The 25514-nt window shown below is 47.3% G+C and overlaps 1 protein-coding gene across 2 annotated transcripts in view; it reads left to right on the top strand.

The window, feature by feature from the left end:
- Positions 1-690: 690 nt before the first annotated feature.
- The window catches only part of PRPS2 (phosphoribosyl pyrophosphate synthetase 2), a 34570-nt gene continuing 9746 nt past the window's right edge, over positions 691-25514 (top strand). Inside the window, exons 1-6 of one of the 2 annotated variants that reach the window (XM_060086959.1) lie at positions 691-932; positions 6352-6535; positions 14095-14193; positions 15720-15844; positions 23642-23815; positions 24939-25098. In XM_060086959.1, the coding sequence (XP_059942942.1) occupies positions 811-932; positions 6352-6535; positions 14095-14193; positions 15720-15844; positions 23642-23815; positions 24939-25098 (864 nt within the window). In that variant the 5' untranslated portion in view covers positions 691-810. The remainder of the gene's footprint in view (positions 933-6351; positions 6536-14094; positions 14194-15719; positions 15845-23641; positions 23816-24938; positions 25099-25514) is intronic. The other variant, XM_060086958.1, reaches the window with a different exon arrangement.

The following is a 25514-nucleotide window of genomic DNA, read 5'->3' as shown; positions in this document are numbered from 1 at the left end:
CCCTTCCAGCTCCTTCTCTCCCGCCCCGCTCCCCCCGTTCCTGCTCCTCCCGCTCCTCCGGGTCCTGTTGCGGCACTTTCCCACTCCACCTCCGCCTCCAGCTCCTCCTCCCTCAGCTCCGCCCCTCCAGCTCCTCCTACCCGGCCCGCGGCTGCGTCTTCCTGCTCTTCCCACCACGCAGCTCCTCCTCCCTCAGCTCCGCCCCTCCAACTCCTCCTACCCGGCCCGCGGCTGCGTCTTCCTGCTCTTCCCACCCCGCAGCTCCTCCTCCCTCAGCTCCGCCCCTCCAGCTCCTCCTACCCGGCCCGCGGCTGCGTCTTCCTGCTCTTCCCACCCCCGCAGCTCCTCCTCCCTCAGCTCCGCCCCTCCAGCTCCTCCTACCCGGCCCGCGGCTGCGTCTTCCTGCTTTTCCCACCCCCCCCCCGCAGCTCCTCCTCCCTCAGCTCCGCCCCTCCAGCTCCTCCTACCCGGCCCGCGGCTGTGTCTTCCTGCTCTTCCCACCCCCGCAGCTCCTCCTCCCTCAGCTCCGCCCCTCCCGCTCCGCTTCCGGGACCCGCGGCTGCGCTTTCCCACTCTTCCCACCCCGCAGCTCCTCCTCCCTCAGCTCCACCGCCTCCAGCTCCTCCTCCTCCAGTCCCGTCCCTCCAGCTCCCCTCTCCCAGCTCCGCCCCTCCAGCTCCGCCCCCTCCAGCTTCTCTTAGCTCCGCTCCTCGCGGTGTCTGGTGGTCGCGCTTTCGAGCTCTCGCCACAGGGTCCCGTGTTACCACAGGGTCCCGTGTTACCGTCGCCTCCGCCGCCCCGCGCCTGACCATGCCCAACATTGTGCTCTTCAGCGGCAGCTCGCACCAGGACCTGTCTCAGCGCGTGGCCGACCGGCTGGGCCTGGAGCTGGGCAAGGTGGTCACCAAGAAGTTCAGCAACCAGGAGACCAGGTGGGGGCCGGGCCGGGGAGGGCGCTGGGCGCGCGGCTGCGGTGCCGGGCCGGCGCCGGCGCTTACCTGGGACCCCCTCCGCGGCTGCTCGCTCCCCCTTCCGGGGCGGGACGGCCACTATGCGGCCTCCGCGCCACCGCCGCGGCGTCCGGGGGAAGCCGAAGAGGGCGTCCCCAGCCCGGAAGAGCGACCTCCGGGCTGTCACAGGACGCGGGAGGAGGTGGGCGCAGCTGGCGGGAACCGCGGGGCACGCGGGGAGCGACGGCCCTGGGCGTGCTCGCCCCGGGGTTCGCGTTCCTGCCTGGCCGATCCCAAATCGCGGGCGCGCGAGGGAACGTCCCGCCCACGTCCCCAGCCCCGGCTGCGCGCTGGATTCGCCTGGGGCTGTTGAAAGTGCCTCTTACCTGCCCTGCCCCAGAGATTCCGGTCCGAGGGCTACGGGGTCGGCTTTTTAAAAGCTCCCAGGTGACAGTCCTGAGCTGCCAGACTTCTGAGTTCTCCAGAGGCTGTGGTCTTGCAAAGGCTTTAAAGAACCTGAGAACTCCAGGGCTCACGTGCTGGGATCCTCTGTGCTAACTTTTCTGCTTCAGAGATGATGGACTTTCTTTTCAGCTTCTTCGTCTTCCTGGGGCTCTTCTGTGGCCCGCAGCAAGGCCATGGCTTGAATGTAACTGCTGCCCATGTCTCAGGTCCACAGGAAGCGGTCGCCTCTGTTCAGTGAAGTCAGGCTGGTGGCCCCCTCTGAAGCCGGACCAGCGGCTCCTTTTTTTCCACTTGCCTGAGTCCACGCAGCTCTTGACTAATTTCAAGTTGGTCCCATTTCTCCACCCCCCTTAAATACCTTGCACTGTACTCACTTAGTGATCTTTTTTTTTTTAAGTTACCAATCATTTTGATATCTTTGGCAAAGATTCAGTTCAGCCAACATTTCCAACAAGCGGTGCTGGAACAATTGTTGGCAGCTGCAAAAAACCCCAAAAAAGTCCATCCATCCTTCCCACCATTTCAAAAATGAACTTGAAGTGGATCGCAGGCCTAAATGTAAAACCTAGAACTAGAAATTTCTAGGAGAAAACATCGGAGAAGAATCCTGACGCCCTTGAGGTGGGCAAAGATTTCTTAGATACCGAGGGGTTATTATTATTACATAGAGAGAAGGTGGAGGTTGCTGTTTTCAGCTTGTTAGGATACGGGAAACCCTTCTTCCAGGTGGGAAATCACCACTGCGCAACCGTGATGATAATATAAGTGAAGAAACATTTGTGAATGAGTATCAGGTGGTGTTACTGCACGAGTCCTTCAGCTAAAGAGTTCCATTTGGCAGAGTTTTATCCAGAGGTCTCGGAGGAAGTCCAGGGCTCTGGAGAAGGATAGTGTATTTAGGTTTGAATGCCACAGTATCTGGCAGTCCTGTTCAAGTTGCAGTGGCTTTCAGAAGAATGGGATGATAGTTTGTCTCCTGGAGGCGGTGTCATATAAGTCAAGGAAAAATTTTTATTTGGTTTTGAGTATTTTATAACTACCACTGGATAATTAGAAATCATGAGATGTCAGAAACCACTCAGCATGAAGTCTGGGAATTGCTATGTAGTTACATTCTATGTTCTTAATATCTAGACTATAAAAGGTTAACTTCCTGACTTTTCTCTTTCCCATGAACTGTCTAGGCCCAGAGGTTGATTTTTTTTATAAAGAGGCCTCCCTGTAGATACTGCACTAGTGATCCGGTTCTTACCGTGTGGTCCTAGAGGTGAGAAGCAGGAGGGCAAAAGGAAGAGAGAATTGATACAATTCATGTTCAGGGGCCCCTTCCTGAATCTCTCCCTGAACCAAGATGAGAGATCTGGTTTGGCGCCTGGTCCTCAACTCCTCCCATGACCCATTTTAAAAACACTATCTAATTGGACACAGAGCCTCATGATTTTACCTTCTCATCTCTAAATTATTTAAGCTCTGCAGGGAGACGTTGGCTCCAGCTTTACAATTGACCACTGAAGTGCCACAGTGATGTCCTAGGACAGCACTGATGATGGTGTCTGAAAGTCCTTTGTAACCCATTATGTTGGTCCGTTAACATGCCCAGAGCAGCTAGCTGGATCCTGAGACCCAAAGTTCTGGTTATCTGTTGTGTAACAAGTCACCCCAGAGCTCAACGGCTTGAAACTAATTGTTTATTTGACTCTCAGACCTGCAATTTGGGCAGGGCTCAGCAAGGAAGGCTTGTTTCTGCCCTGTGTGGTGGCATCTGGGGCTGGAGGGTCCACTTCTAAGCTGGCTCACTCACATGGCTCGTAAGTTGGCACTAGCTTTGGCCTGGGAGCTTGGTTAGGAACCTCAGCACCTCTCCCCACAGGGCTGCTGGAGCTTCCTTATTAGAGCATGGAAACTGGGGTCCAAGCACAAGGATTCCAAAACACGGGAAGTGGCAGCTCCCAGTCTGTTAAGGCCTGGGCCCCAAAGTCAGTGCATCGTCACTTCTGTCACACTGTGTTGTCAAGCACGGAGTCCTCCCAGATCCGGGGGAAGAGGCCATAGAGTGCGCTTCTTGATGGGAAAAGTGTTAGTCTGTGGCCGTCTTTTAATTACCACACCCATTCGTTGTTGGCTCAGATAAACTCATCAACTTTCTTATTTCAGGGCCAGTAAAGAACAGTGGATGCTGCCTTCTGGCCACAGTTTTTAAAGGACCTAGGGTAAAGATCAGTCGTGACTATCTTTATGAGTAGAAGCAGGAATAGCTTTGGGGGAAAGTTGCCATGGTGATTGTATGTATTTTCTGTCTTCCCCCGGCCTGCTAGTCATATGGGGATTGAGGTTCCTTAGAAAAACTAGGCCAGAGAAGCTGAAATTCGGGGATTAACCAGTCATAACACCAGGAGTTGTTGGCAAACCTTTTCTGTAAGGGGCCAGACAACATTTTAGCCTTCGTGGACCCACGGTGGCTCTGCTGCTGTTGCGTCTTACAGTTCTGTAGGTTAGAAGTCCCTCGTGGGTCAGTGTTCCTTTCTGGAGGCTCTAGGGGAGAATCCATTCCTTGCTTTCCCAGCTCTCAGGGGCTGCCTACTTTGCTTGGCTCTTGGCCCGTTCTTCCATCTTCAGGGCCAGCCACATAGCACGTCTCTGACCCAACGTCAGTCCTCACATCTCTTTCTCTGACCTCTCTCTCTTCCATTTTTAAGGACCCTTGTAATCACATTGGGCCAACTGGAATAATCGAGGGTAATCTCCCTGTTTTACGGTCACCCGACTAGTAGCCTTAATTCCATCTGCCACCTCGCTTCCCCTTTGCCCTATAAACGAACATATATATTCAAAGGTTCTGGGGGTCAGGACATAGACGTCTTTGGGAGGCCATTATTCTGCCCAGCCCGTTCTCAGCTCACGGGCTCTAGATTATTGACCCCTGAGCTATGTGATACTGTGATTTCCAGATTGACTTCCCCTCCCAGCTGATGTGATGTTCACGAAGGAATCACACGTAGCTCCTTAGTGCTCGAGCTTGGAGGGAGAATGTAGAATTCGGTCCGTCACATGCTCATCCCGAGGTTGGCATCGTACTCTTTGCATCCATGGCAGAGCACGTGCGAGGTTAAGACCCACTGTTATCAAAACTCATTTTCAGATCCTGTCAACTTGAAAAATGGCATTTTTGTCTTCTAATTGTTCTATGTAAAGTTGGGTAGAAGCTTCTGTTGATTCAGATAGACTGCTCTGTGGTATTGGAAATGCCATTTGTGTTTACATTTTCTTTAGAAATAATGAGCTCTTTTAATAAAACAATACCATTGGGTACAGTGGGTTTGTGATGGCAGGAGACGGGATACAGGTAATGGTGTGTGTGCGCCAGTGCTGTGCTGACTCGTTCTCTTGTTGAGCCCCCAGAATCCTGTACCTGACGTACAGAAACTTGCTGGTAGGCAATTTTCAAACACTTTAGTTCCTATTTGCTCCTTCTCAAGAAGCTACTGGAGGATGCCCATCAGTAAAACAAGGAAGTGCACCAAGAAAGGGTACAGAAAGTGGGAAATCGAGGGCAGGAGAGGGGTGCAGGCAATCCCCAGGAGACGGCTGTGCACAGGTGGAAAGAGAAGGCAGCTCAGGGAGAGACTCGGGGAGGAATGGAGCTCACGCGCGAGGCCTTTGACATTGACATTGTGGGATTTCGTTTGTTAGCCAAGCGTTGAGGCTGCCATTTGTATTCAGTACTTGGAAAACTTAGTAGATGAAGAGGTTGGATAATTTCCTCCAGGGTAAACAGACCCCCAAAAGTTGTGCATAGAAGGGCAATACAAACTTGGTTTTCAGTTTACTGTATGACTCAGCTCTGAATGGCACGGACACAGTTAAAATGTAGCTCTCAGATTTAGTTGGAAAATGCTGATCTATGTGAGGAGGGTGGCAAGATGAGATGGGAAGGCTGCACACGGGTGCGGGCGATGGGATGGGGAGGAGATAGAGGTCAACACGTGATGCCTAAGATGAAAAATCCACATGAACGGCCTTCCCTGGTGGCGCAGTGGTTGAGAGTCTGCCTGCCGATGCAGGGGACACGGGTTCGTGCCCCGTTCTGGGGAGATCCCACATGCTGCGGAGCGGCTAGGCCCGTGAGCTGTGGCCACTGAGCCTGTGCGTCTGGAGCCTGTGCTCCGCAACGGGAGAGGCCACAACAGTGAGAGGCCTGCGTACAGGAAAAAAAAAAAAAAAAAAAAAAAAAAACCAGATGAAGCAATACAAACGTAAGGGAGGGACTTTGAAGATAAATATCTAAAGACCATATCAAGAGTTGAAATTGGCTGCCTCTGCGCTGTTTATTTGTTGTAAGCCTTACAGAACGGATTGGAGTTTTTTAAGCAATGTGTATGTGTAACGTTAACGAAAGTGAAAAACTAAAATACAGTATTGAGCCAAAAAGAGTTAACGTAACAGGCCTGAGACAATTTCTAAAGAGCATATGGGATCCCCTCATATATGAAAAAGGTCCCTTTGCAAGGTGGCCCTTGGCTGGCTTCTGGGAGCTTAGCTTTCGTGAGGTTTCCCGGCATTCCCTGTGGGAATAGCTCACTGCTGAACAGTGTAAGCCACGTGGTTAACACTGAGTCCCCAGTAAAACCCCAGGCACTGAGTCTCTAATGAGCTTCCCCGGGAGACAGTGCTTCACGTGTGTTGTCACAGCTCGTTGCCGGGGGAATCCACACGTCCTCTGTGACTCCACGACGGTAAGGACTCTTGGAAGCTTGTGCCTGGTCTCCCCAGACCTCGCCCCTGTGACTTTTCCCTTTGCTGATTTTGCTCTGTCAGCTCTCAGTGGAAGAAGTCATACCCTCGAGGACCACCGCCTGCCAGGTCCTAGGGAATCACAACCCTGGGGGTGGTCACAGGGATGCTTTCCTGTTAACGGGCGGCATCTTCCTTCCCCTAGCGTCGAGATTGGCGAAAGTGTGAGGGGAGAAGATGTGTACATCATCCAGAGTGGCTGCGGAGAAATCAACGACAACCTGATGGAACTCCTCATCATGATCAACGCCTGCAAGATCGCGTCATCCTCCAGGGTGACCGCCGTGATCCCGTGCTTCCCCTACGCCCGCCAAGACAAAAAGGACAAGGTATGGGGGCGGGGCTCCTGTTGGAGGAACCTGCTCTGCCTTAACGGTACATTTACTTTCTCACTTTGGACCTCTGAATCCCTGGGAAATGCCTGCTGTCTACTGTCAGGATGGAGTAAATATGCCTTCTCTGGTCGGCTCTACCAAAGGTTTGTCTTTGGACCAGCCATCACGTTAGTATTTGTACATATAGAAACAGATAAAGCGTATTTTTGCAGGTATGAAAATACCATTACTATAATATAACATTATTATACTTTACATATAATGAAAGTGGATGAAATTATTGTGTACCTTTGTGGTGGTGGATAGAACTAAAAACACACAGACACACACACACGCGCACGCACGCACCCCTGGTGAGTATAAAACACTGGGGGAAGTCCTGAGCAGACCACTGGATTGTATCCATGTCAGGATCCCAGCTGTGATATCCTACCTTAGTTTTGCAAAATGTTACCGTAAGAAACTGAGGCAAGGTTGCACCATCTCAGCATTGTTTCTTACAGCTGCATATGAGTCTACAGTTATCTCAAGATACCAAGTTTAATTTATACCATTATCTCTTTTTAACCTTGCAAGAGGAATGAAGTTAATATTGTTGAATTATTCTTTTTGTAACACTAGCACTTTAGGAGGCTTTGTCAGTTTCTAGAAAAACTGAAGAAGATACGGCCTCTGCCTTTAAGAAAAATCAGAGAAGTTGGAGTTGGAGGGGAGCTTGAAAGGGGATTGTATTACTTTGCTGGGCCTGCGAAAACAAATGACCACAAACTGGGAGGCTTACTTAGAATGCCAGAAATGTACTCTCTCACAGCCCTGGAGGCCAGACGTCAGAGGTCAAGGTGCCAGCAGGCTGCACTCCCTCTGAAGACCCTGGGGGAGCCTTCTTTGCCTCTTCCTGTTTCTGCTGGCTCCTGGCATTCCTTGGCTTCTGGTAGCATCATTTCCATGTCTGCCTGTCTTCACGTGGCTGCCTTCCTGTGTCTCTGTGTGTCCTTTTGTCTTTTATAAAAGGACAGTTACTGGATTTAGGGCCCGCCCTAATCCAGAATGACCTCATCTTGATCTTCACCTTAGTTACATCTTCAAAGACCCGATTTCCAAATGAAGTCACAGGCTGAGGTTCTGGGTGGACGTGAGCTTTGGGGATACCATTCAGCCCTCTATGGGGAACAGCTCTTAAGCTGTTGTCCACCTTGTATTTTATGAATAGATGGTTCCACGGGAATCCTTTCAGTTCCATATAACATAAATCCATAAAACATATATTTATGGACATTGTGAATTTCAGATAATTGCCACATGCCATGAAATGTTGGGGTGTGTGTTGCGGGGGGTTGTGTGTGTGTCTGTTACTTTGTGACTTGCCTTTAGCTTGTGAGCAGCCCAAACCTGAGGTCCCACCTGCTCCTGTGAAGCATATGACCTCCCACTTGTCATTTATGGAGCTGCTTTTATTCTAAACTTGATTTGCAAGTTTTATGTGTGTTTTTAGCTGCTAAATTTCAATTTCTTTCTTTTGTCCCATCAGTGTAGTCTGTTGTCTTAGCTCTTCCTCCCATTTGTGTGTTTCCATGGGCTTGTTCAGCATCTTCGTTCTTGTCTGTGTCATAGAGAAGCTCATATTCGGCTACCATTTCCCTTCCATGTAACAGGAGGTTTAGTAAATTCTGTATTCTGTCATTTGTCATCAGATTTTCCTTTTTTTTCTAGTAGCTTTTGTACATGGCACGAAGATATTTGATACATTGCTTCTTCTTCGGTAAATTACTCCTTTTATTATTACTTGGCCCTTTCCCACTGTGTAACGACTTGGAACCCTAAGTTGTTTTTTGGGTTTTTTGGTTTGGTTTTTGTTTTTTTTCAAACCCTAACTTTCTTTTTAACTGATACAATTATTGAGACGCCTGCATCTTTTGTTTGCAAGTGTTTGATCGGCAGTTACCTCTTGTTCCAATATGGTACTTTCAAACTTTGTTTCTTATGTTTCATCATAATGAAGTCTTTGCCGCATAGAGAAACTAGCGTGGTCAGCATGGCTGGTGTCCTTCCCCCACACAGGGGATGTGATAGCACTCCTGGCCTCTGGCCTCTACTTGCCAGCATTGGCCTCTGTCACCACGCTGACGAAGAGCCCTCCAGAGCTGCTGAAGCCCCAGTGGGCTTAACTGTTCCCTGGAACCATGTTGTTCAACTGTCTCTTTTTTTTTTTTTTTTTTTTTTTGCGGTACGCGGGCCTCTCACCGTTGTGGCCTCTCCCGTTGCGGAGCACAGGCTCCGGACGCGCAGGCTCAGCGGCCATGGCTCGCGGGCCCAGCCGCTCCGCGGCATGTGGGATCTTCCCGGACCGGGGCACGAACCCGTGTCCCCTGCATCGGCAGGCGGACTCTCAACCACTGCGCCACCTGGAAAGCCCTTGGGGGCCATTTTGAGTACCAGTTTCTTTCCTTCCTTTCACTGTTCCTTAGTCACTTTGCTGTAAGTGTGTTTCTTGGAAACAACATGGTAGCTGCTTTTCGTTTTTACCCCGATCAGACAGTTCCACGACTTTCTGAACTTAACCGCTGATGGAAGAGATAAGATGGTCACCGTCAGCAGCACAGAAGCAAGGCCATGATAGCAGTTGAGAGACCGCACCAGTAGCAGCAGAGGGAATCTGGAGTTCAGAAATGGTGCGCCTTATTGTTGGAGAAAGCTGATAGCCAAAAAGGAATCACAGAGGGCTGTGTTAGTTTCCAATTGCTGCTGTAGTAAATTACTATAGACTGGGTGGCTTCAAACAACAGAAATGGATTCTCTCATAGTTGCGGAGGCCAGAAGTTGAAAATCAAGGTGCGGCAGGGCCATGCTCCGTCTGGAGGCTCTAGGGAAGGATCCTTCCTGGCCTCTTCCAGCTGCTGGCAGCTGCCACGTTGCTTGGCTTGAGGCCGTATCCCTCTGACCTCCGCTTCCATCTTCCCGTGGGCTTCTCTTGCCTCTGTGGGATCTCTGTCTTTAAGGATACGTACAGTAGCATCCAGGGCCCTCTGGGATAATCTCCCCATCTCGGAATCCTTAGCAAAACCACATCTGCAAAGGGCCTCTCTCCAAATAAAGTAACAATCACACAGGCTCCAGGGGTTAGGACCTGATATCTTTGGGGCCACCATTCAGCCCACTCCAGATGGCCTTGACAGGTCACTGATGTGTGAATAAGTGGGTATTTAGGGACAGTTCAAGCTTTGAGATAGTGTCATTATTACATCATTTATCATCTAAGTCAGGCTACTTGAGAGCTTGAAAGGGGATTCTGTGAGTCGTGATGCCAGGAAACAAGTGTTCACCCAACTGTCCCAGGTGAGTCTGACTCTTGACCACCCTTTGTGTAGCCTGGCTCTTTGGGACTGACCTTGGAGGCGGCCAGGACATGTTGATTGTTCTGGCACCATCATTTCTGACCTCTCTCTAGTCAAGCCGACTCGTGTTGCAGTAAGGAGAGAGACTGTTTCTCTCACGATGCTGGTCGAAAGGGAAATCATTAATTTTGTCTATCGTTTGAGGTGTGCTTTTGGACTTCTTAAATTGCTGCTAATAACTTTTCTAACTCTTCATTTCTTTCCTTAGACTAACTGGGCTGGCTTTGTATCAGGAAACTTTTGGAGTGAGGGTAACAAAGGATTTAGTAAGCACTTAAGAGAAATGGCCTGAGCCTATATGTAATTCATGTACCAGCCAGGGCGAGTGATGAGGAGACCCAGGGTGATGGGGGAAAACACTTCTCCCCGCTTTGGGCTTCACTTAGGTAGGCTAAAGGCCACGTAGTGTTTGAATGTGATGAGAAGTCGTCGGCCACACTTGTTCTATGGGTTCAGAAAGAAATTCTCCTCCTCAGCCACTGGAGGAGCCCTGGGGAGCCCCACAGACTTGTCCTTTCCTTCCCATAGGACTGTACTGTCTATGACGTCTAAGACACAATGGAATTCTGTGCAGTCCATCTATTTAGAGTTACCTGCAAAGAAGCGCAGAAAAAGCTAGAGCCTTTTAACCAGATTCAAAGCTCGTTTAATTATTTTTAACCTCACTGCTTGTTTTTAAGCAAGTGCTGCACATCTGTCAAATGTTATTTTTGCTTTTATTTGTATGTGCAAGAAACCAGGGGCAAGTTCTGACAGTGAAGGGAAGGTTTCATGATGACACATCAGCACAATGTAATACTAACATGGAAAAAAGATGACAATATCATATTCATTGTAAAAAGTGTGGTGCAGAGTGGTCTGAGCTCTGGGGTAAGACTTCGGAGCCAAGTGGACTTGGGTTTGACCTTTAGTGCCATTATTTAGTCTTGTTCCGTTGTGTCTTTAGTTTCCTCCTCTGGAAGTTAAGGATGGTATTTGGTACTATTTATAAAGTGCTTGGCACACAAGTGGGCAGACTCTTTCCCAAAAGAACCAGGTGTCAGATTGTTGAGGCTTTGTGTACCACTGGGACTCTGTTGAAATTGCTCCACTTCACCATTTGGTGTGAAAACAGCCATATTTAATATGTAAATGAAGGGGTATGGCTGTGTTCCAATAAAACTTTATTTATGGACATTGAAATATGAATTTCACATACTTTTCAAATGTCACAAAATATTGCTTTTGATTGGTTTTCAACCACTTTAAAGCCTAAAAACCATTCTTGGCTCACAGGTTGGGAAGAAACAGAGCATGGGCTGTCTTGGCCCATGGGCACCAGTCCCCTGACCTCTGCTATAGTGGGTGGTCAATAATTGCTAGTTTCCTTCCCTGCTAAAAACCGTATGATGTGGGCACAGCTGGACATAATTACTTTTGAGGGGATAGAAGACTTGGAGCTTTTTCTTTTCCCCCCAAATTTTCAAGGTTATGTTCTGTTTTCAGTGATCAAATAGTTTCTTTTGATTTCTTAACTGGAAAAATTGAGGACAGTTGTGCTGACACAAATTTCTACAATCTTGTCAATTTTTAAAGCCTGCGAAGTTTACACTTTTTAACAGGGCAGCAGCCGATACATTAAATAAAAGCTGGACTCTCTGGAGAGTCTTTGTCCAGGTTGGTCTGGCTCACAAAATATTTGACCTTTACCCATTTTTCATTAGGGGAGTCGAACGTTTTATTTTCGGTTGCTGTACCTTGACTACCTTTGTCGAAATGTCTTACAAATTTTTCTCTGTCTTGGCTATAAAGTCAGTTGAAACTTGTGAATCATTTTTCCTGCAAGATGCAGTTGGGGGTTGAGGCAAATTGCGAAAGGCGGTCCAAAAACCAGCTTTGAAAACAGAGTTTGAAGGAGGAGATCAAAAAGTATGAATTTAAAAATTACCCCTGTAAAAAGAAAAAAAAAATTACCCCTGTGCTTCAGCTCTCAGAAGTAAGAAATGCTCAACGCCATGGAGAAAACGCTATGGAGAGCGGAGGACTCTTGTCGTAGGTTATCAGCTTAGAGAAAGAGCCCCAAATTGATGAGCATTGTGAGTCAGATTCCCAGCTATCGATTTGTTCTTTTAATTATCTTGGAATTTTGTTAGACTAAGTAATTCTCACAGTTAGTGAGGTGAATGACTAAGCCTCGGAAACTTGGTGTTACAGAGATCCTGTTATTAAATATTTATCGAAGAACTGTCGTATGCAAGGTACAGGGCTGGGACTGCAGGTGATGTGGAAATCTCCAAAACCAATTCTTTGCCCTTGAGGGACTCATAGTCTAGTTGTGAATTATGCATCCTACGTAAAATATCTTCTGATGTCAGTCTTTAAGCAGGCGGCATAAGGTGGTCCCATATAGTGGGGACCAAATGCTGTGTCCCTTTAGAAGGGACAGGTCATTTCTCTCTAGATTTCTCAAGAGTACCTTAAAGTTTGGAGATTGGAACCAGATCTGGAGGGTCAAACACACTGGGTCTGCAGAGATGGGGGCGGAATAAGGGTAAGGTGGGTGTGCAGGTTGAGATGGCAAGGCTTGGAGTGTTCTCCGGAAGGGGGAGGAAGCGGGCCCAGTCCCCACTGCGGGGAGGCCCCCTCCTGGAGGCGCAGGGACGGGGTGGGCGCAGACCAGGTCTCAGTAGCTAGAGCCGCGCTGGTGGGAGGGCTTTTCATCCCAAAGGCAACGTGGACCAGAGCAGGGGAGCTAACACGATGAAAACGTGACTTAGTTGAACAGGTTGAACAATTTTTAAAAAATTAGAAAACTGTTTCCCCATAATCTCACTTTCTAGAAACATCTACTGGTAACATTTGGGCTGTTTCCTCTCATTCTTTGTGTGTGAAAAAATGTGTGTGTGTGGGGGGGTGTGGGTGTGTGTATTATCATCAAGTAATAGGTTTCTTTTTTATAAAAGAATGGTGTTATTAGAAAAAATAAAAATAATCTGTTCACATTGTGATATAATTCCTGTGTGTTTTTACATGAATATACTGTGTGTGTGTGTCTGTGTGTCTGTGTGTCTGTGTATTTAACAGATCATTTGTTACTATTTTGAATGAAATCTTTTTTTTCAGCTTTGAGATATAATTGACATGTGACATTGTAAGTGTGAATGAAATCTTCTATTCAGCTTACATTTCCTTTTTCGTGGTGTATAGGAATAACACTGTTGACAGCAAAATGCTGAACTCTTTCCCTAGGTCTCATCGTGCCTGTATAGTCTCTTGGATTGTTTTGACGTGGACAGAGTTACTGTCCGTCGTGTACGGTGTGGAACCTAAAGCTGTGGAGGAGTTGGGTACCTTCAGAGAGGATACAGCGTCACGCTGCATGTGCTTCTCTGAATATCAAATTATCCATCACCTTAAGGTGTTCTTTCTTGGATCTGGTTTTTGTCGAATTTGTAACAGCCTTCGCTCCCAGCTGTAGTGCAGAAACTCGTCTTGAAGGGCTGGCCTTGGCCTTCAGGGCTCTGCAGGATGCGCCCCTGCCTCTCTCCCGGCATGCCCTCACACTCTGTCCTGGACCACTGCCTGTAGCCACGCTAGGATTCGTTCCGTCCCTGGATGTGATCTCTTGGCCTCCGTGACGTCACATGGGCTGCTTTTGCTGCAACACTGGTCTCCCGCTTCTGCTGGCCTCGCCTTAAAAAGCACTTTCCTCAGAGGGGGCCTCTGACAACCAGTGTCTTTTAACTTGATGTCCTTCATGCTCTTGTCTGTCTGTCTGTCTCTCTCCTGGGACCTATTATTCTGCACAGTTGTCACGATTGGAATTATTTAAGTTGTGATGTTACTTGTATTTATGTTTAATTATTTGCTTCTTTGATATTTGTTTTCTATACCCAGTGTCAGGCACACTGTCTCACAGTAGTAGATGTAAATAATTAATACTTGGTGAATAAAACGGGACGGGTATCTTTTGCTATTATAACCTGTAACTTTTATTAATAATGAAATCACTTAAATTACTAAGTTTAAATTATTGAAGTATTAATTTTGAATTATTAATGTTAGTTTTCTTCACGTGTAAGAAAGCATCTGTGATTCCTCTTTCTTCTATAAATCTTAGTGGGAGAAATCTGGAGGTCTCCATCTCTCCCCTGTTATAAAATCCGTGCCTTTATATTTTAGAGTCGTGCTCCGATTTCGGCGAAACTCGTGGCCAATATGCTCTCGGTCGCTGGGGCGGATCACATCATCACCATGGACCTGCATGCCTCTCAGATCCAGGTTCCAGCATTTTCTTTGTTGTCCTTGGCTACGGTGGGGGCTTAGTGCAAGTGGTTAAATCCTAACGCCCTGTTAAGTTAAATAATTTTTGAAGGAGGTAACACTACGTGTGTTTTTAAGTTTGTATATGGCAACTCTTGGATGTTCATCTTTTTTACTGAACTTAGAAATATATTTGGGCCTCCCTGGTGGCGCAGTGGTTAAGAGTCCGCCTGCCGATGCAGGGGATACGGGTTCGTGCCCCGGTCTGGGAGGATCCCATATGCCGCGGAGCGGCTGGGCCCGTGAGCCATGGCCGCTGGGCCTGCGCATCCGGAGCCTGTGCTCCGCAACGGGAGAGGCCACAACAGTGAGAGGCCCGCATACCGCAAAAAGAAAAAAAAAAAAAAAAAAAAAAAAAAAAAAAAAAAGAAATATATTTAATGTTGATATCGCCTGTCTCCAGCACCACCTCCCCTCTACTCACTTTTGGAGGAGCGGGAATGGCTTCTTGGTAGTAAACTCTATAATTCCATCTCAACTTCTGGAAAATAATTAGAATGGGAGAGTCGTAATGTAGGTTTTTTAAAACTCTTCATAACTTAGTTCCGTAATCTGGCAAACAGGCCAAATTACACTATGCATACTCTGTGATATAGTGAATGTTGACTTATTTGGCTTATAATAAGGTGTTTAAGAAACAGCAAATCTCTCACCCACTGATCTACAAAACCATGCTCCTATCCCTTAGGATAGAGCTGATCAGAAGATAGCAGACCATGTCCCCGTATTGAACTGAAATCTGCTTCTGGAACATATCGGTCTTTTGATTTAATTCTGATTGAATTAAGAAAAGGGAGTCTGCACAGACATAGAAAATGGTTACCAAAGGGGAAAGGTTGGGGGAGGGATAAACTAGGAGCTTGGGATGAACAGATACACACTACTATATATAAAGTAGGTAAACAACAAGGTCCTACTGTATAGCACAGGGAACTATATTCAGTATCTTGTGTAATGGAAAAGAATCTGAAAAAGAATACATATATATATATATATATATATATATATATATATATTTATATAAATAAATAACTGAATCACTTTGCTGGACACCTGAAAGTAACACAACCTTGTCAGTCAACTATACTTCAATTTTATTTTATTTATTTATTTTTTTAAATTTATTATTATTATTTTTTTGCGGTACGCAGGCCTCTCACTGTTGCGGCCTCTCCCATTGCGGAGCACAGGCTCCGGACGCGCAGGCTCAGCAGCCATGGCTCACGGGCCTAGCCGCTCCGCGGCATGTGGGATCTTCCCGGAACGGGGCACAAACCTGGCAGGCGGACTCTCAACCACTGCGCCACCAGGGAAGCCCCCTATACTTCAATTTTAAAAAAAGAAGTTTAAAAAAAGAAAAGAAAAGAAAAAAGGGGAGTCAGTTGAAAAGGCTTCTTTTGAATAAAAAATTCAAGTTTTATTTCATGAAAGAGAAGATCTTTCTTAAAACCCCGCAATAACGTGACACCCACTTCTCCCCTTAGGGGTTCTTTGATATCCCCGTGGATAACTTGTACGCGGAGCCCGCGGTCCTGCAGTGGATTCGGGAGAACATCACCGAGTGGAGAAACTGCATCATTGTTTCACCTGACGCCGGGGGCGCCAAAAGGTACTGCACAGGCCCAGCGGCACAAGGCAGATTTAGATTTGTGTGTTTGCCGACTGCTTTTTCCTTTCCGTATGTGTTAGATAAGGAAGCATGTCTTAAATTACTGAACAGTTTATTTTGCAAATGAGCAAGTAAGTAGCCAACAGGCTTCACCTCCAGAGCAGAGAGCTGTCATCTTTAACATTTTATTCTCTCATGAAAGAAAAAAAAAATACACACAGACATTTGGTTTCAGCAAAGAATGTTTTGAGGTTTTTGTGGGGTTTTTTGCGGTACGTGGGTCTCTCACTGCTGGGGCCTCTCCCATTGCGGAGCTCAGGCTCCGGACGCACAGGCCCAGCGGCCATGGCTCACGGGCCCAGCTGCTCCGCGGCATGTGGGATCCTCCCGGACGGGGGCACGAACCCGTGTCCCCTGCATCGGCAGGCGGACTCTCAACCACTGCGCCACCAGGGAAGCCCTGTTTTGAGTTTTTTAAGTTTTCATTTCTGATTATAAAAGCAATGAGCCTAATTGGAAAATAAGGCTTTTACTTAACACCACGATTGACCAAGCTAGTTCTTCTTACTACAAACATTTAGAAATGGAAGCCAAAATAGAACAATTTTAAAATGCATGTCTGCAGAGCAGCCAGAAAGAAAGGGAAATGACTGTGGCCAAGAAATAAAGAAGGCTGACAGCCGCGCTTGGGGTGGCGTGGGGTATGGGTGTTAGATCCAGGAATAGGCGGGTGGCTTGGGAGAGGCTAATGCCTTCATGGGGGCCTCCAGAGAGAAGGCAGATGGCAGGGAGACCCCTCCCTGCAGCCTGGGGAGGAAAGCCAGTCTTTCCCAATGCTGGGAAAATTGACCCCAGGCCACAGAGCCACGGTCAAGGGAGAATTCCACAAGCCCAGCTGTTCAGTAAGCGCTCCCCGCTGAAGACCACGTCATTGTGCCTGACCATCCCAGTTAGGAAGCCAAGGGGGCGCAGCCCACCGAGAGCCAGCGCCTGCAGATAACAGGGCGGCGGGCAGCCGGCCCCGTGGGCTCACAGGACAGTTGCTAGGCTGTAAAAGGAGGATGTTGGACGGAAATTGACATGGCACTAAAAGCATCAGAGCGCAGGTGCACTGAATGGCATAAATAATGGTACTGAGTAGCAAATCCAGAGGGCTTTACAGAGGCTCAAGGAATTAGAGAGCAGTCAGTACAGACAGTTGAGGATGGGGTGAAGGTGATGCAACGCCGATGCAGAGTGCTTTACTGTGCTCCGAGACTCGGTGAGTCAGAGTCACCTTGTAGAACTGCGCAGCTGCTCTCTGGGGGGGAAAAGAGCGGAATGAAGTTTTAACGCCACGGCAGGGGCCTCCTTCAGGGAGGGAGAGGTGAAAGAGAGCTCCGTCCACCAGACCTGTGAGAAAGCAAGGAAGCTCGTAAGTCTGTGCATGCTAATAAACCTGCCACGAGAGAGTGGTGACCATCAAGCTTGGGGACATCTTTAAAATGCAAATGCCCATCCCTCATCCCTTCCACGGCCAAGCTAAGGACCTAGAATCGAACTTAAAAGCTCCCCTTCGGGTGCAAGCTACCCTGAGTGTTGTCTGCTTAAGACAACAGGGGAGGGGCTTCCCTGGTGGCGCAGTGGTTGAGAGTCTGCCTGCCGATGCAGGGGACACGGGTTCGAGCCCTGGTCTGGGAGGATCCCACATGCCGCAGAGCAACTGGGCCCGTGAGCCACAACTGCTGAGCCTGCGCGTCTGGAGCTTGTGCTCCGCAACAGGAGAGGCCGCGATAGTGAGAGGCCTGCGCACCGCGATGAGGAGTGGTCCCCACTTGCCACAGCTGGGGGAAGCCCTCGCACAGAAACGAAGACCCAACACAGCAAAAATAAATTAATTAATTAATAAACTCCTACCCCCAACATCTAAAAAAAAAAAAAAAAAAGAAAAATCTCCCCCTTATAAAAAAAAAAAAAAAAAAAAGACAACAGGGGAATGTGAGCAACATTTTGGAGTAATTTCTCTTGGAAATGCTTGCGGTTACTTGGAAACTTCCTGAAGTCCCACAATGGAATCTGCAGGCGAATGCACTGGCCTGCTCGAAGGTTAGAGGTGAACAAGTGGGTTGAGAGGGAGCCTAAGATGAAACTTGTTTTCAGTAACAGCTTTATTGAGATGTAATTCACATACCTCCAATTCATCCATTTAAAGTGCGCAGGTCAGTGGTTTTTGTGTATTCAGAGTTAGGCATCTGTCACCACTGTCTAATTCTAGAACATTTGCAGTCACTCCGCACTCCCTCTCCCTCCAGCCTGTGGCCACGACTAATCTCCATTGTGTCTAGGGAATTGTCTCCCTGGGTGGTTCATATGGATGGATCATAAAATAAGTGGCTTTCATGTCAGGCATATTTCTTTTTTTGACCAGAACAACTTAGTTTGATAGCTACCAAGCCAAAAGAATAATAGATTCTACAAACTTGTGTGGCCTTGTCTTTTCCCATCCCAACCCTATTTTTTTTATTTATTTTTTTTTGCGGTACGCGGACCTCTCACCATTGTGGCCTCTCCCGTTGCGGAGCACAGGCTCTGGACGCGCAGGCTCAGCAGCCATGGCTCACGGGCCCAGCCGCTCCGTGGCACGTGGGATCCTCCCGGACCGGGGCACGAACCCGTATCCCCTGCATCGGCAGGCGGACTCTCAACCACTGCGCCACCAGGGAAGCCCGCAATCCTATTTTTTATATGTAGGGTGATGTCTCCCATTTCCTTCTTGAGGGGCCTCTGTTCTTCCCAAAGTCAGAATTATGCTTTCCAAACATATACCCCCCCCTTTTTATTTCACACAGATGATAATATGCTGCACATACTTATTTGCTGTGTTTTTTAAATTTTTTTTTATTTATTTTATTTTTTTTTATTTTATTTTTTTTGTGGTACGCGGGCCTCTCACTGTTGTGGCCTCTCCCGTTGCGGAGCACAGGCTCTGGATGCTCAGGCTCAGCAGCCATGGCTCACGGGCCCAGCTGCTCCGTGGCATGTGGGATCTTCCCGGACCGGGGCACGAACCCGTATCCCCTGCATCGGCAGGCGGACTCTCAACCACTGCGCCACCAGGGAAGCCCGCTGTTTTTTTTAAAAGCGTGTTCCACCTTAGCAACAGTTCCCCAGGTGTGCAGTAGGTCTGCTTTCTTGGTTTTCGCAGCTGGGTGATAGGCCCTTGGGTGCGGATGTAGTGATTCCTTTAACCAGTTTCTCGTTCCTCTTTAGTAGGTGCTGTTGTTTATGTTCTTAGGCACATTCCTGCAGCACGACACTCACTTTCACATTTCATATACTTGTACAAGTAGGATGCGTTCCTAGAACTGCTGTTGCCAAGTCCAGGGGCATGAGCTATTTAGGTTTTGATGGACAGGGTCAAAATTTGGTCTTTGAAAGAAGATAGGTTTCCCTGGTGGCGCAGTGGTTGGGGGTCTGCCTGCCAGTGCAGGGGACACAGGTTCGAGCCCTGGTCCGGGAGGATCCCACATGCCGTGGAGCGACTGGGCCCGTGCACCACAACTGCTGAGCCTGCGCTCTGGAGCCCGCGAGCCACAACTGCTGAAGCCCGCGCACCTGGAGCCTGTGCTCTGCAGCAGGAGAGGCCACTGCAATGAGAAGCCTGCACACCGCGGCGGGGAGTGGCCCCCACTCGCTGCAGCTAGAGAAAGCCCGCGTGCAGCAGCAAAGACCCAATGCAGCCAAAAATTAAATAAATGAATAAATAAATAAATTTTAAAAATATATGAACTCAAAATTCAAGTATTAAAAAAAAAGATAGACCATTGGGATTAGCAGATAAAACTACTATATATAAAAGAGATATAGTGGGAAGCAGCCGCATAGCACAGGGAGATCAGCTTGGTTCTTTGTGACCGCCTGGAGGGGTGGGATAGGGAGGGTGGGAGGGAGACGCAAAATGGAAGGGATATGGGAACATATGTGTATGTATAACTGATTAAATTTGTAAAATAAAAAAAAAATATTTTCTGCAAAAAAAAAAAAAAAAAAAAAAAAAAAAAGAGATAAACAACAAGGATCTACTGTATAGCAGAGGAAACTATATTCAGTATCTTGTAATAAACCATAATGGAAAAAAATCTGAAAAAATATATAAATATATATATGTATAACTGAATCACTTTGCTGTACACCAGAAGCTAACACAACATTGTAAATCAACTATACTTCAATTAAAAAAAAAAGAAGATAGACCAGTTGACATTTCCAAGTATGGATGCCAGTGACTTTGTACACGGGCTTGCTGACACAGCAGGTGATCGGACTTCTTTTTTTTTTTTTTTTTTTTTTTTTTTTTTGTGGTATGTGGGCCTCTCACTGTTGTGGCCTCTCCCATTGTGGAGCACAGGCTCCGGACGCGCAGGCTCAGTGGCCATGGCTCACGGGCCTAGCCACTCCGTGGCATGTGGGATCTTCCCGGACCGGGCCACGAACCCGTGTCTCCTGCATCAGCAGGCGGACTCTCAACCACTGCGCCATCAGGGAAGCCCGATTGGACTTCTTTTACTTTACAGATTGTCTGAGTGATACATGGCATCTCCTCCTGTAAATTCCAGTTGCGTGCTTAAGGTTGAGCGCTCCTTCTAGCACGTTTATATTTTGTTCATACCTTTTGCATGTTCTGTCAGCTGGAGGCCTCTTCCTCTGGCTTGTTAGCAGTTCTGTGCAGGCAGGAAGTGACATCTTTGCTTCTCGTGTGTAGCAATTAAGTCCCCAAGTTTTTCACTTCTTCCCTTTTTGTATTTTTCTTCTCTGCATGACTTTTAAAACATTCTTATGTACTCACATTTATCTCTGTTTTACATCATGGCTTCTGGGTTTATGAAGCATCACCCTTAACATTTTTCTTCTCCCATGATTTCATGTTTTAAGGGTTGCTTTTTTCCATTTTAATGTTTTGATTTTTCTTCCATCTGAAATTTGTTTTGGAATAAAGAGTGAATTAAGAATTCACCTCCCCCTGTCCCCAGCTATCTGAATTGTCCCCAAAACTATTCAGTAATCAATTTTTCTCACATTGATTTGAAATACCATCTTTTATTATATACCCGGTTCCCCCATCTACTTGCCAACTCCTGCTTTAAAAATGCAGAGTCAGCTAGCCAGAGGAAATGGCCAGCAGCAAGGTGCTGTTTTTGTTCAGATCCCCGTCAGAGGAGTTCCGCTCCGATCACCCCTGCTCCCTCTCTGCCGGGAAAGGCAAGCGTTTTAGGGGCGTGCATTTCAGATTCTTTGTCACCTCCATTCCTCCCCAGTTTTTGCTACACATCCTTGTCATCCTCATATCCTGGCATAACCTGTTCCCCAAGCGTCAAAGTAGCCTCGCAGGTAACACATGATACGTACAGTTGACGTTATCTGTGGCTTCTTTGTTTGATGCAAGAAGTCGTGTTTCACCAAGAAAAATAGATATCTATCTGACAAATTGGAACTTGTAGAAAAAACTTTGAGGGTTGTTTTGTTCCAGTTACAACTTAGTGTCTCCAGAAAACTTAATATCGCCACAAGAGGTCACTTGTGGGTAGAAAAAAATAAACCTTAGGAAACACACCACTGTTGAGATAGTCAATATTAATGTAAAACTGGTCTGGGAAGTTGGTGAAACTAAATAATTCAGATTTGACTTTTTTCTCTTTTAAAGAGAATGTAATAGTGTATCCAGAAGAAATGGAAATCAAACTATGTATTATTTTTGTCCTAGCTTTTTCCACCCAAGATTTCTATATGATACACTGTCTCAACATCGTATGTTAGGAATAGGTATTAAGTCTCAGTTATACACCAGGAAAAGAAGACTTGGAACCTGTGGAGAAATAGGAATGTTCTCGCAACCCAGGGGGCTTTTTGCTGGGATATTTTCCTTTATTCTCTGCTTCTGATGTTGCCATTGGGTACCTGAAGTGGCTGGAGCTCCCCCACTCATGTTCCACGCCTGTCCCCACCCCCCAAAACCGCATAGCTCAGCTTCTTTCCCACGCAGGCCTCCGCGCCCCCTGCTGGTGTGTGTGTGCACGGGCTTAGGAGAGCGGATCACATGGCAGAATGCAGGCTATGCTTGGACTCGAGTTGCTTCAAACTTCAGCCCCAAATGGTGGCGCTTCCCCACCGCACCGAGATCTTCCTGGTCCTTACAAATAAACAGAATTTTAATATATACGCACATACATAAGGTGTTCAAGAGTCTTTTCTTGGGAAAACCTGTCTTGTGTTCTGAGAAACTAGCTTTCCTTAATGGGAGTTTAAATGGCTTATCTTTTATGAAATTGGCATATAGATAGTAGTCTATACTGTAGGGAGATTATGGGGTAAAATTTTGGTCAGCATTCAAATTCTATATATATATATATATATATATATATATATATGCCACAATTTAAAAAAATACTGGTTGTTGAATGTTCTCAGAAACAAGCAGGGGTCACCTGTGGTACACAGCCCCCTTCATGCTGCCCTCTTGGCCCCAGAAAGTGGGTTCCTCTCAGCAACTTGGCCACACTCGGCTTGATCAGAGCATGCATGGTGCGCCGCTCTTGGTTGCCAGCTGATCAGGACACAGGGAATGGGACCAGGACTTCAAAAGCGTCTAGAGGTTGCATCCTCCAGTCACTGCATACTAAATTAGGGTGTGTGAGTGTATATGTTTTGGTCCCTCAATAAAAAGTTTTTCAGCTGAATTGCATCAGGAGTGACCATCATTTCAAAAAGTGAAACGGGAAAATCTTCATGTCACCTTATATCTATGACGTTATTTTTGCACTGTTTCATCATTGAAATCTATTCTTCACAGGAAAAATCTGGAATGTTCCAGGCTCACTAGCAAGCCTGGCCTGCCACCTTCTCCTTTTGTCCGTTCAGGCCTTTCAGAGCTGATGACTTTTGAGCATTCGCCCTAGTTGGGCAGAGGCCTGGACTGTGATTTCCATCTCCAGAGGCCTCGAGTCCCGTGAAGCCCCTTGTCCTAAGCGTACAGGTTACATGGCTGCGCTCACCAGGACTTTGTCCCCGCTGGCTGCTCCCCACGCTGAGCCGCTAGTAGTTCCTAAATAACTTGCTTTCAGTTGTGCCCCTGACTTTAAAGGGCGCCCACGAACACTAACCTGTTGAGTGTCGGCTTCTTAGCCAGGAGTTTAGCCCATGGTCAAGGCGCCCTGGCTTTCTCCCCCAGCTGCCACAAACGCAGGGCCACATCGTAGCATGTTTCTCCCCTTGCGTTGCTTAATACATATCCCAGACCAGGCCTGGCTTTGCAAGGGAGGCCTGATTCTTGCATTATCTTGAGTATGGCTGGTCACGACCGTCCTAAAATACAGCTATGAAGAACACAATTTGTTTTGTATTGACAGTGTTTGATGTATCTGTCTGTGTCTTTTTTTTTAATGAATCTAGAGTTTTTTAATATAATTCTGGGAATACATTTTCAGAATTAGTCTAATTTTTTCCCTAGATATATTTTTTAACTTTTAATTTTATATTGGAGTATAGTTGGTTAACAATGTTGTGTTTCAGGCGTACAGCGAAGCGATTCAGTTATACATATACATGTATCTATTCTTTTTTCAAATTCTTCTCCCATCTAGGTTGTTACATAATATTGAACAGAGTTCCCTGTGCTATACATAGGTCCTTGTTGGTTATCTGTTTGAAATATAGCAGCGTGGACATGTCAATCCCAACCTCCCAATCTATCCTCCCACCACCCTCCCCCTGTTAACCATAAGCTTGTTCTCTAAGTCTGTGTCTGCCTGTGTCTTTGAGCAGGGTCACGTCAATCGCAGACAGGTTGAATGTGGAATTTGCCTTGATTCACAAGGAGAGGAAGAAGGCAAATGAAGTGGACCGGATGGTGCTGGTGGGCGACGTGAAGGACCGCGTGGCCATCCTTGTGGACGACATGGCCGACACATGTGGCACCATCTGCCATGCTGCGGACAAGTATGAGCATATGGTTTGGGACCACTGAGGGGAGTGTTAGGGCGTCTCCTTAAGAAAGGAAGCATGTCTAGGCTCACTTTTCCTAATCATTACTGATAGCTTAGTAGTAGTTTTTCACACCAAAGTCAGTTCTAGGCCTATTTTTTTTTTCTTGGTAGGGAAAAAACTGTGGTCCTTTATGGCCTGGTTTTCATTTTCAAGGTTGAACTTTCAGTGTATTTTTTTTTTTTTTTGTGGTACGCGGGCCTCTCACTGCTGTGGCCTCTCCCGTTGCGGAGCACAGGCTCCGGACGCGCAGGCTCAGCGGCCATGGCTCACGGGCCCAGCCGCTCCGCGGCATGTGGGATCTTCCCGGACCGGGGCATGAACCCGTGTGCCCTGCATCGGCAGGCGGACTCTCAACCACTGTGCCACCAGGGAAGCCCTTCAGTGTATTTTTTAAAAAGTTCAGAGAAGGTGCTTCTCCTGAAACTGAGCACAGGAGGAAAAAGACAGTCTTTCGGCCTCTTCAGGCCCTCGCTTCCTTGGCTCGCCTTCAGCCTTCTCAGCCGTTGGCTTCCAGGGACTTAGAGCTGGGCTGTCCCACGTGGGAGCCACCACCCAGCTCTGCATGGCTGCAGAACGCATGGACTGTGGCCCGTCTGACTTGAGATGTGCTGGGAGGGTAGAATGCACAGCAGGTTTCCAAGACAGAACAAAACAAAGAGTGTATAATACCTCAGTTTTGTGTATTGATTGTATGGCAACATGGTGACATTTTGGCTTTACTCTTTTAAACCTGGGCAGTTTTGTTCCCTGGGAGACATTTGACAATATCTGGAGACATTTTTGGTTGTGACAACTGAGGGGAGGGGTGTTGCTGTTGGGTAGAGGCCAGGGATGTGCTGCACAGCAAAGAATTATCTGGGCCCAACGTCAAGACGGATAATCCCTGATTTAAGGGAATGTAAAGTGTTTGGCCGGCACATACCTTAAAAGATCCTGTTTTAGACTGATAAACGTGAGTGAAATTGGTTTCCTGTTTTCCTTTATGGAACACACTATTGCTTTTAAATTCACACTAAGGGGAGAATGTTTCAAGGATATTTGTGTGCCCTTAATTTTTTTCTCTTTTATTTTATAGGCTACTCTCAGCCGGAGCCACCAAAGTTTATGCTATCCTTACCCATGGGATCTTCTCTGGGCCAGCTATTTCCAGAATAAATAATGCTGCCTTTGAGGCTGTTGTTGTGACAAACACTATTCCCCAAGAGGACAAAATGAAACACTGCTCCAAGATTCAGGTACTGGCTACACTGCAGGCAGAGCCAAGCAGGGAGGCAACTAGCATCTTGTGTGTGTGACCACTTGCTAAGCAGATGTCAGTAGAGGTTGTAGCTTCCCGTAATGGGAAGGTATGATACATGTTAGATGTCTGGGAAAGGCTGGGGCCAGCAGAGGTCAAAGTTATAAATAGTAAGTGAACAAAGCCAAAGTAAAGAACATTAAGAAACAGGCTGTGCTAAAGCTAAACAGAGTTACCACATGACCCCTGGTCCACCTCTAGGTGGACCAAGTCTGAAAATGGCTGTTCAAACAAAACGTTATGCACGAACATTCACAGCAGGCCTTATTCACAGTAGCCAAAAGGTAGAAATGACCAAATGTCCACCGACGGTTGAATGGTTAACCGAAGTGTGGCCTCTTCATACGATGAAAT

The sequence above is a fragment of the Mesoplodon densirostris genome, chromosome X (assembly GCF_025265405.1).
Source record: "Mesoplodon densirostris isolate mMesDen1 chromosome X, mMesDen1 primary haplotype, whole genome shotgun sequence".
Lineage (NCBI taxonomy): Eukaryota > Metazoa > Chordata > Mammalia > Artiodactyla > Ziphiidae > Mesoplodon > Mesoplodon densirostris.
Note: the sequence above shows the minus strand (reverse complement) of the source record. Positions and strands in the feature narration are given on the sequence as shown.